Source organism: Protopterus annectens, chromosome 8.part0 (genome assembly GCF_019279795.1).
Source record: "Protopterus annectens isolate FY-2018-M chromosome 8.part0, PAN1.0, whole genome shotgun sequence".
Classification (NCBI taxonomy): domain Eukaryota; kingdom Metazoa; phylum Chordata; order Ceratodontiformes; family Protopteridae; genus Protopterus; species Protopterus annectens.
Window position 1 is genome coordinate 1,018,479,213 of NC_056741.1, and position 12,863 is coordinate 1,018,492,075.

General features: G+C 37.0%; 1 protein-coding gene across 1 annotated transcript in view; it reads left to right on the plus strand.

Annotated features, from left to right (window-relative positions):
* Positions 1–12,863, plus strand: part of LOC122809199 (alpha-tectorin-like) — a 1,556,410-nt gene that overhangs the window by 1,237,050 nt on the left and 306,497 nt on the right. Inside the window, exon 16 of the mRNA XM_044080507.1 lies at positions 315–601. Coding sequence (XP_043936442.1) covers positions 315–601 — 287 coding nt within the window. The remainder of the gene's footprint in view (positions 1–314; positions 602–12,863) is intronic.

Consider the following 12,863-nt stretch of genomic DNA (forward strand, 5'->3'; position numbering starts at 1 on the left):
CACACACACACACACACACACACACACACACACACACACACACACACACACACACACACACACACACACACACATAAATACAGTCAGTATTTTTGATTTTGGTATATTTCACCACAGCACAGACATTTTCTTTATATGATTATTGCTGGTTTTGCAAATCATTCCAAAATCAGTAGAAAAGATAGACTGTAACCACTACATTGCAATTCCACATTCCTTTGAGGCCTTAGTATCTTAAACAAACAGCCTAGATTAAATGTGATGCAAGAAAGTTCCTGGCCCATTATCCTAATGAGATTTGTTTTATATTCCAGGTGAATGGAAACACTGCTATATTACCAGCATTGCTGGGGGATCTGTGTTCCATATCCCAAGCTGACAACAAGGTGGTTCTCACAATATCAACAGCAGCTGAAGTACACTATGATGGTCATAGCACCTTAATTATCAGAGTGGGACAGGAATACAAGAATACCTTATGTGGAATGTGTGGAAACTTCAATGGTGACCCTAAAGATGATAGAAGATTTCCAGATGGACAGATTGCAATGAATGATCAGGAGTTTGGTAATGCCTGGAAATCACCTAACAGCAAAACAGGGTAAGCTGCTTTTATATGATTATATTTTTAAGTAAGCATGAGTGTGTGTGTGTGTGTGTGTGTGTGTGTGTGTGTGTGTGTGTGTGTGTGTGTGTGTGTGTGTGTGTGTGTGTGTGTGTGTGTGTTAGTGCAGTATCTCTTCATTCATGTTTATGTATATATAATCTGCTTTATAAATAGTTATGCTATGGGTGCATAGTTTGGACATGACCTATGACCTATAAATGGGATGCAGGGTGAATGACAGCTGCTCTGTTGACAGGTATAGAGTTCAAACATAGAGATGTGCAGCTACAGGTTTGCAGTCAGTGATACACTGACTGGAATATACATAATGCTAAGTGCTGCAGAGCTGCCCAGGAAAGGAAATAATGATGCATTCCATTCCTGCCGCTCTCTGCGGGAGAGAGATAGGGTGCGAGAAGGACTATCTGTGCACCATCTTTTGTATAAATACATGCCTGCTGGAGATTACAGACCTATTATGAATCACTCACTTACAAAGGGTGCAGGGTTGAAGTAGCTAAGTCAAATGATTGATGGTGGGATATCCCTATACTGCACTCATTATGCCCCACCCCTGACTGCTTACTGAGGCCTGCATGAAAAGTTTGGGTCACGTAACAAAACATGAGGATTGCTGCAAAGTTATGAGCTGTTCATAAATAGGGGTGTGTAAATGGGCACTATTGAAGCAAATAGCAATATGATCCAGAGTATAGACACAAAGTAAATAATAAAAATGCAGAATGTGTAAAGTGGTGATGTTGAGCTCAATATGAATTGGTGGTGCACTAAATAACATATAAGTTTAAAAACAAAATAATACAACTGGGGGAGTGCAGCTGTAAGTAAAGATGCACAGTAGAGTAGGCTGTGTATCCTGCATACCAGACATGCTGCAAGGTCTTGAGCTAAGGGTCATCACTAGCCACAACTAAACAACATTACAACCTGTGTAAGATGGAGTTTAAGAGGACATCTAATTCTCCATCAAAATGACATCCATTGCAGATTGTGCACAGCATCACAGCCTTGCACCTTACAGGCTAGGTGCATGTATGGTGCTCCAGCTTAGGGACATCCATAACTGTGAACACATAGCACCATGGCTTATGCACCTGACAGGCTAAGTGTATATATGTGTTCCGGCATAGGGACAGCCATAGCAGGGGGCACACAGCATCAAAGCCTTTCCACCCTATGGGCTAAGTGAATGTATGGTACTCCTGCAAAAGGACATGCATAGCTAAGAGTACACAGCACCAACAGCCTATGCATCCTGCAGACTAAATGCATGTATGACATTCCTGTAAAGGAACATCCATGCCTGAGGTCACACAACACCAAAGTCTATGCACCCTCTGAACTAAGTATAGAAATGGTGGTCTTGCAAAGGAGAATCCATAGTTGAGGAAATATTACATCACAACATATCTAAACTCCACACTATTTGGACATACAGTCTCCTGGTAGAGATGACATAATATTGCAGGCTAGGTGCTCTGCATTGTCATTGGGCATGTAGTAGCAAATTTAATGACTGTCAAATGAAAGATAGATATATTGCAAAAATGATTGCTACAGTACAAATAAATGCACACACAGTCTCCCTTGCAAATATGTACACACATACACAGACTCACATACACAGTATTACCAATGGTACCCCAAAAATGGGTTGCCATATTTACCTTTTCTAAACAGCTTCAGAGAAAAATCTGTACCTGTCTACTATAATATAATATAATATAATATAATATAATATAATATAATATAATATAATTAATGTAATGTAATATAATATAATATAATGTAATATAATATAAAACAATATAATGTAATATAATGTAATATAATATAATATAATGTAATGTAATAAATATAATATTATATAATATAATATTATATAATATAATGTAATATAATGTTATATAATGTAATATAATGTAATATAATGTAATGTAATATAATATAATATAATATAATATAATATAATATAATATAATATAATATAATATAATATAATGTAATGTAATGTAATATAATATAATATAATATAATATAATATAATATAATGTAATATAATATAATATAATATAATATAATGTAATATAATATAATATAATATAATATAATGTAATGTAATGTAATATAATGTAATATAATATAATGTAATGTAATATAATTAATATAATATAATATAATATAATATAATATAATATAATATAATATAATATAATATGATAACTTCAGTAATAATTTTTATGCAACTCTTGAATTAATAAAATGTATAACGAAAGAAGAAAATAATGAAAAGTCCTCAGAAATCCCCACCTCATTACCCTGAAACCACACTGAAACATGCCAGCAAGATAATCACACTATTAAAAAATGTAAGTACAAATTTCAGGTCACTGCAGATACCAAAGGAAACTCCAAAGTTTCTTCAGTTGTGTCAGTAAATTATGGAATAGTCTTAAACAATGCACAGTGCTCATCCATAACCATATTACACATTCCAATCCCAACAATATAGCTAATATATTGACAGACAAATGTATTGCTAACTTTACCTCACCTACTGACATCATTGTGCCCACAGTCCCTGAAAATGTAGTTTCCCCCCTGAAATCACCTTGGAACAAGATTTAGAATCTCTGTGAAAGGCTAAAAATAATGTTTTCATTGTATCGAATAACATACCAAGCAGCATTCTTATCAATGCACAGTATGCATTATTTCACCCTCTATTTAAAGCCTCTATCCACATGGTTTGTCCCTAATGCTTGCAAAACAATCACTATAACTCCCCTACACATGTATGGCCCCCACCACAGACCCCAGTAATTATAGGACCATCAGCCTTAGTAGCTTTATATGCACATATAAGCATATCTCTCTAGTTATTAAAAAGACCCATATCAAACTTGGCACACTCTACAGGACAAAACAATTACTCATCAACTCCTTCAGGCAGGCCATTGCTTGAACCCATCTTCTCTCCACCTTGTTATATGCCTCACCAATCTTTACAAACCTCAAAAAATAGACTTAGCCAGAGTGGAGGCATGCTATAACAAAATAGCCAAATTTGCCACAAATTTTCCACATGCATCCCACCAGTGTTCAGCACTCCACCAACTCAACTGGCTTGAACTACCCTATCTCATCTCTCTCCATCAGATTACCACTACAAATAACATCATTACTAAACTTGAAAACTGTCCTGCATTCTAAACCCTCATCCATCCATACTCTACCCACAGAACCCTAAGATCCAAAGATATGTCCATATTAACGGTCACTAAATTGAATAATAGCCTTGGAGACACCTTATATTCTAACCATATCTGCAAAGCCTGGAAGTGCATTCCCCCAGAATATCCTTAATACTAGCAACTCAGCAAAGTTCAAACAACTTCTTAGGACCCATCTAACTAACTGGCAGTGCTCTTGCACTGACCCCGGCTAACCTAGGAAGTACCTTCACCTCTTTCCACTCTTCCTCAGCCACCTTCTCTATCTCAACTTCCTCTATTAAAATCACGTAACCTTTTTTCCCAATCTTTCTACTACCTCACTTCCTTAAACCCTTCCTCACTACTGGTTCCTCCATCTGATATTTTCTTCCACTCAATCCATCCCTCACTACTAGGACCTGGTATTTTTTTCTTTTCTTTAATTTTTGTCAGTCCATGTATCCAGTGCAGTCAAAAAAGCTCAGCAATGCTTGCACTTTCTAAGGAAACTTAGGAAGGAAAAATTATTAAGCTCCATACTTCAGACCTTTTATAGGGGCACCATTGAAAGTGTCTTGACCAATAGCATTACAGTCTGGTATGGGAGCTGTAACAATCAGGATCCGAAGGCTCTCAAGAGAGTTGTAAGGTTGGCAGAAGGAATCACTGGCACTTGCCTTACACCTCTGGAAGATCTACACAAAAGCTGGTGTTTCGACAGGGCCAAAAAGATTTCCAGCGATCCAATGCATCCTGCCAGTTGTCTGTACACTTGCTTTTCCTCAGCAGGAGATACAGAAGCCTGCATTGTAAGACCACCAGATTAAATAACAGTTTCTTTCTGCTCTCCATTAGACTGTTGAACTCTTGGGAGAAATGAACCATGAGTCTTGTCGAAACACTCAACCACTTCTGTTACATAACTAGCCTATCAAGTGGCTTATTTTATGGATGTGCAATAACCAAGTGCAATACTAAGGTAGCTCACCTACCACACTGAAGAACTGTTATGTGCATTATACAAACTGTGCAATAACTCAGTCTAATCATAGATATGCTGCTATTATTTCAATTTTACTTTGACAATATTACCTTTGTATTTTTCCTTGTCTTCCTTGTCTCCTGTTCTGGGAAGGGTATGGGTCACCGCTGTCCTAGTTTATACTTACTAATTGCTACATATTAAATTTCTACCATGATATTTTATTAATTTTTCTCTGTCTATATGTGCAACTGTTTCCTGCATTGACAACGAAGCATTGTAATTTTGTATAGCTACAATGCTGTGTAGTTCTGAATGACAATAAAGTTTTCTTTGACTTTGACTTTCTCTGCTACTTTTCTTTCTCAGCTCACCCCTCGAAAACTGAAAGTTTTTACATGCATAGCTTAAACTCAGTAGTTAAATTAATAACATCTACTTATATCTAATACTAAAAACACTCTTTTCTGTAGACTTACTTGTATCTAAACCATGCAGTCATAGTTAACTCAAAAATTTCTGGAACAAACTATTGTATAGTGTGTATTTAAACTGTACAATTGCAAATCATTCCTCACTTTTTTTGAAGTTTACTACTCTTGTCTTATGTTAATTTAATAACCGGTACAATATTAGTTTTGCCTTTACTAGATTGTTGTAATCTGTATTGTTGTAACATGTACCATAGTAGTTTAGTCTTGTACTATATTGTTTAAATCTGCTGAGCTTTTCTCCCCGGGTCTCCGGTAAAAATAAGCAATTAACCCAGTTGGACTGTCTTGGTAAACAAATGTTAAATAAAATAAATACAATAAAAACAAGTAATAAACTTCTTTGAAAAAAGTTACAGAGGTTGTGCACAACTGGCACTCTGTGCACACTGCGTTTCTTGATCTGGCCAAGGATTTTAATGCTATCCACCATGCTGGTATGATTGAAGGGTTAAAAAAAACATACAGTAAACCTCTACATTATTTGCTGAATAGCAAACTGGTTATCCAACAAATCCTAAGTAGTAAAAGTTGCTGATACCGTCTCTGAATGTAAAACTGCAAATAGTGAATCAGAAGTAGGCCCTGTCCTCTTTGGCCTTTATTTTGCAGACATCCAAGCCAGAATCCCTGAAGTGTGGTTGACCAACCATCGGCATGTACCTCGCAAATCACATGCAGCAGCTGGAGAGACTACAGAGGTTCCTCACCAAGAAAATCCAGGGTCTCAATCATCTACCCTACACAGATAGGCTAAAAGCCCTGTCCCTCTACTCAGTTTCATACAGACTCCTCAAAGGTGACCTCTGTCTGGCAAACAAAGCAATCTCAGACCCTGCCTTGATGGAACTGCTGCATATGCGCAAGTCAAGCTCCACTCAAGCAACCAGTACACGCAACCTCAACCTGGTCTGTGATATCAATAGGACTTGGTGGGACAGATTAGTGTCCCAGAGACTCCCCCATCTGTGGAATAGACTCCCTGTCCACATCAAGCAGAGTACCTCATTATCCCTTTTTAAGCACAACCTGGATAACTGCATGGGAAACAGAAAATGGACCCCTGGGATTCAACCTGTGTCCCTGCTGGACAGTAGCTTTGGGTGCTGACTTGTCTAAACATGGAACCGAAAGTAGTACAACCTCTGCGAGTACGGCAGCTGCAAGGTCCAAAGAGAAACAGCAATCCAAACAAAAACAAGGACCAGCATACAAGGCACCTTTGAATAAACATGAATTACTTTAATAAAAGTATATTGGTTCTTTTAACAGACCGGTTTCGGCTAAATCAATACAAAGCCTTCATCAGTGTTAAAGATTCACAGAAAAAAGAACCCATTTTATAAATGAGTGAGTTAACCATGTGATTTATTACAACTGCTCATTAAGACCTGGCTTAAAGAGACCACCAAGTTTAATAATCCATTTTTTCTCCATGGAATTCAGTAGTTCATGCCAACCTAATTTGTTGTTTCTGGGTCTATTTATTTTGTCAATAATGGTGAATCTGAAACATGCATTTCTGTGTATTAATGAATGCTTATAGAGGGCATTAATTTCTCTCTTGTTTTTAATGTCACTGAGGTGTTCAGATATTCTAAATTTCAAGGGTCTTGAAGTTTGACCAATGTAAAATGCAGGACAATTGCACTTGGCCAAATATATTACCCAGTCCGAGGAACAGTTGACAAAAAATTTTATATTATAAACCTCAGGGGTGTTTTGACTACTAAAACTTTTTGTTTTAAGTAACTTGGCACAATGTGTGCAGTGTCCGCAAGGAAAGCATCCAATTAGAGGTTCACCTGATAGTGTGGTTTGGATAGTGTTGGTGCTCGTGGCTTGCAAATGTTTGAAATTATTAAAAAAAGCAGATAAATTTCTGCCTTTGCGGAAAGAAAACAGGCATCTGTCACCAAGTATTTCACTGAGTTTCGGGTCACATGTTAATATATTCCAGTTTTGCTGAACAGTATTGATTAATATGTTAGTATTGCATCCATATGTAGTGATGAGTCTGGGTGGTTTGGAATTTAGTTGGTTCCTATTTTTGTAAAGAAGGAGATCTTCCCTTTTCATGTTGTCCACAGTATGTTTAGTGTGTAATAATTGACCCATTTTATAACCCCGATCATGAAATCTGAGAACTAAATCGTCCCTGAATCATGTATAGGTGTGTTGATCAGAACAAATGCATTTACTATGCATAAACTGGGATTTGGGAATGTTTTTGCAAATGTGGGGGGGGTGAAAGCTGGAGGCATGGGGGAGTGAATTGTTCTCAGGGAATTTACGATGGATTTCTGTAGTCAACGTATGATCAGATGCATGGCAAATCAGGACATCCAAAAAAATCATTTAATTTTTATCATAGTTGACAGAGAATTCGATTCCCCATTTATTTTCATTCAAATATGTAGTAAATTCCAAAGGATATTCAGTATCCGCCCTCCATACCAACCAGCAGTCATCCAAATATTTTCGCCAGATGTCCATTTCTTCCATATAAATATTATGCGAAGTGTCATAAATGACCTGTTCTTCGAAGTATGCCATGAACAAATCTGTGTATATTGGGGCAAAAGAAGCCCCCATTGCTGTCCCCTTAGTTTGCAAATAACAACTGTCCTTGTAAAAGAATACATTCTTAGTCAGGACATGTTCTGTCAAACACAACAATAGGGTATTAAAGCCAGGTTTGTATAATTCTGTCTTGTTAAGCCAATATTCTAAGGCTTCCAAACCAGCCCAGTGTGGAATATTAGTGTAAAGTGATGTTACATCCAATGTACAAAGTAACCAGTCTGGTTCCAACTGTGTTTCGGAAATTATTTGGAGAAATTCCGTAGTGTCCCTAATCCTTGCTCTAACACATTTTAAAAGTGGATGTAGATATTTGGTTAGGAAGAGGGATAAAGGTTCGGCTAACGAATTCCTACCAGAAACAATAGGTCTGCCAGGAGGATTCTGGAGGTTTTTATGGATTTTGGGTAGAAAATATATATACTGTGGGCAGGGGTTGGATATAGTAAGTTGGGACCGTGTATAATTGGTGATGATACCTTCTTCAACAGATAATGTGAGGAAAGAGTCAATCTTTTGTTTGAAGAAAGGTGTGGGGTCAATGGTTAAGTATAGCATCGTGCATCGGACAATTGTCTGAAAGCTTCCTTGTCATACTGAGACAGATCCTGTACTACTATCGCACCCCCTTTGTCCGCACCAATTATAACCAGCTCATGATTGTTGGCTAGTTTGGTAATGTTATCCATGCATGTTCTGGATATATTGTTAGGTAAAGGGGTAAATGATCTATATTGAAAGTGAAGGTCTTTAATAATCACATGTTGAAACATAGAGACATGTTGATTCATGGGAGGCATGAAAGAAAATTTGTGATATTTAAATTCATCAGAGATCTTTGATGACTGTTGTTCCTGAAAAAATCATTTAAGATTAAGAATCCTGCAATATGAAAGGATGTCATTAACAAAATTTTCTTCAGAAACAAAGAAACCAGGAATGAAAGATAAACCTTTATTGAGAATTTCAATTTCAGAGGAGGTGAGGACATGAGATGAAATGTTGGTTATATTCACATTTGTTCTTTCTTCACAAACATCTGTAGTAAACTTTCCATATTGTCTACAGCTTTTATGTTTTCTACCCCCCCTCCTCCTGTGTGTAAACCCTGAATAGTTAGGGAATTCCTTCTTTTCAATGCTGGTGAGCCTGTGGCACCCACAGAATCAGTGTCTAGACCTGAAGAGGAATCTTCACCTGATGTGTCTGTGTTATGAAATGGACCCTTTTTGAGAATAGATTTAGTGTGTTTCCTTTTGGAAGTCATCAAAGGACAAAGGGGGTGCGATAGTAGTACAGGATCTGTCTCAGTATGACAAGGAAGCTTTCAGACAATTGTCCGATACACGATACTATACACAATTAACCATTGACCCCACACCTTTCTCCAAACAAAAGATTGACTCTTTCCTCAAATTAGCTGTTGAAGAAGGTATCATCACCAATTATACACAATCCCAACTTACTATATCCAACCCCTGCCCATAGTATACATATTTACTACCCAAAATCCATAAAAACCTCCAGAATCCTCCTGGCAGACCTATTGTTTCTGGTAGGAATTCGTTAACCGAACCTTTATCCCTCTTCCTAACCAAATATCTACATCCACTTTTAAAATGTGTTAGAGCAAGGATTAGGGACACTACGGAATTTCTCCAAATCATTTCCGAAACACAGTTGGAACCAGACTGGTTACTTTGTACATTGGATGTAACATCACTTTACACTAATATTCCACACTGGGCTGGTTTGGAGGCCTTAGAATATTGGCTTAACAAGACAGAATTATACAAACCTGGCTTTAATACCCTATTGTTGTCTTTGACAGAACATGTCCTGACTAAGAATGTATTCTTTTATAAGGAAAGTTGTTATTTGAAAACAAAGGGGACAGCAATGGGGGCTTCTTTTGCCCCAATATACGCAGATTTGTTCATGGCATACTTCGAAGAACAGGTCATTTATGACACTTCGCATAATATTTATATGGAAGAAATGGACATCTGGCGAAGATATTTGGATGACTGCTGGTTGGTATGGAGGGCGGATACTGAATATCTTTTGGAATTTACTACATATTTGAATGAAAATAAATGGGGAATCGAATTCTCTGTCAACTATGATAAAAATAAAATGATTTTTTTGGATGTCATGGTTTGCCGTAAATCTGATCATACGTTGACAACAGAAATCCATCGTAAATTCCCTGAGAACAATTCACTCCTCCATGCCTCCAGCTTTCACCCCCCCCCCCCCACATTTGCAAAAACATTCCCAAATCCCAGTTTATGCATATTAAACGCATTTGTTCTGATCAACACACCTATACACGATTCAGGGACAATTTAGTTCTCAGATTTCATGATCGGGGTTATAAAATGGGTCAATTATTACACACTAAACATACTGTGGACAACATGAAAAGGGAAGATCTCCTTCTTTACAAAAATAAGAACCAACTAAATTCCAAACCACTCAGACTCATCACTACATATGGATGCAATACTAACATATTAATCAATACTGTTCAGCAAAACTGGAATATATTAACATGTGACCTGAAACTCAGTGAAATACTTGGTGACAGATGCCTGTTTTCTTTCTGCAAAGGCAGAAATTTATCTGCTTTTTTTAATCATTTCAAACATTTGCAAGCCACGAGCACCAACACTATCCAAACCACGCTATCAGGTGAACCTCTAATTGGATGCTTTCCTTGCGGACACTGCACGCATTGTGCCAAGTTACTTAAAACAAAAAGTTTTAGTAGTCAAAACACCCCCGAGGTTTATAATATAAAATTTTTTGCCAACTGTTCCTCGGACTGGGTAATATATTCGGCCAAGTGCAATTGTCCTGCATTTTACATTGGTCAAACTTCAAGACCCTTGAAATTTAGAATATCTGAACACCTCAGTGACATTAAAAACAAGAGAGAAACCAGTGCCCTCTATAAGCATTCATTAATACACAGAAATGCATGTTTCAGTTTCACCATTATTGACAAAATAAATAGACCCAGAAACAACAAATTAGGTTGGCATGAACTACTGAATTCCATGGAGAAAAAATGGATTATTAAACTTGGTGGTCTCTTTAAGCCAGGTCTTAATGAGCAGTTGTAATAAATCACATGGTTAACTCACTCATTTATAAAATGTTTTTTTTTTCTGTGAATCTTTAACACTGATGAAGGCTTTGTATTGATTTAGCCGAAACCGGTCTGTAAATAGAACCAATATACTTTTATTAAAGTAATTCATGTTTATTCAAAGGTGCCTTGTATGCTGTTCCTTGTTGTTTGTTTGGATTGTCTAAACATGGGCCAAACTCTTGGTTAGGTTTATAAGAGCCTCAGCATCAATAGCCTAGTAACCTCCTATGATCCAAGTTTGCTGATAAATGCAAGCTGGGCACTATTATCTGTTCATGCACTGATACTGAATTTCTCCAAAAAAGGCTGGAATATGCACATACCTGGTGTACTGAAAATATCTTCATGTTAAATGCAAAAATATACAACCTAGTTTTGTTCAGCAAAAAAAGCCCCCCCCCCATATATGTTGTAAGTGGTACTCCTCTTCAAACAGATGGATACTTATATGGAGAACTCTCTCTCTCTCTCTCTCTCTCTCTGTCTCCTTCCCTCTCGTTTAATCATTATGTTCCCACCATAATCAGATTTATTTTTCTATCTGGCCCAGTAAATGTGTAAGGTAACATCTTCAAGAGCTAAAAAAGTAATTTTATCATTGTCTCTTATCTTATTACACCCATCTCTGAGAACGATGTTGCCTTTGGCATGCACATCATTCAAATGGAAAGGCCCAGATGATTTTTAAACAAACAAAAATAAATAAATGCCTTAAGTCCTTCAATTACACTGATAGATTAGCATAACTCTACCCTGTAGCCTACCAGCTTCTCCAAGTTAACCTGTGTGTGGCTTTTTGAGCCAAGACCCAATCTTATTTGTCCTTTTATTTCATTGGAAAAACCGTGCCTCTACAAAGCCTCGTACAATGGACCTGAGTTTATACCAACAAATAAACAAGAATCACTGAAGGAATGGTTCTAACTCGGTTCCTATCAGATAGTCGAACTTCTGCAAGTTCGAACCTCATATAGTTGAGACGATAAGTTTGAATTTGCAGAAGTTCGAGCATTTCAACTGAAATCTCCGTAAGGGGAGGTTTCCGTTTTGTTCAATGTGGTGCGATCTCAGAGTTGGTATATTTAAGTAGTGGTGGTGTGGGGGTGCAGGGGGTCATGCCCCCCTGCTTACAACAGTTTATTTTGTTTTCTTTTCTTTTGTTTTTTATTCATAGTCAAAGTTTTTTAACTTCGAAAAGGATGGTTCGAACATTCCATGTTCAAAGTTATTAAACTTTGACTTTGTAATATATACCCTTCTAACTCAACATATTCCCAGCCTGTGGAATAAGATACCACAAGAGGTCCAGCAAAGTAGTTAAGGCTAGTCTTGATAATCAGATAAGATAGACACAAATTTACACTAGAGTTATCCTGTACAGACCTGCTTGATTTGGAAATTAGGCACTCTTAAGTACTTGTAAATGGTGGCAAAAACCTTAAAGTGTGTCTACATAAAGGTGTATATTTGCAGGAGATGTCAAAAAAGTATAAATGAATAACTGTGGAATAAAGTATGCGTTGAATGTAGTTGTTAATGCCAAAAATATTTTAATATATTGCACATTTTGGCATTACAGATGCAAGTATGTGTGTGAATGCAGGTTAGGGTAAATGAGAACTGCTTAAGGGGATAAATTTACTGATTATAAGTTAGAGTTAGAGTAAGTGCTAGGTGAGGAGATAGCTTTAGTGATATGCACGGGTGGTGGTGTATATGGTGCATGTCTTTTTATATTATTTAGTGGTAGTATTGCAGAAAGGGCTTTCTAATGTAAGGTGTAGAGTTAGGTGTTAAATAGAGGATT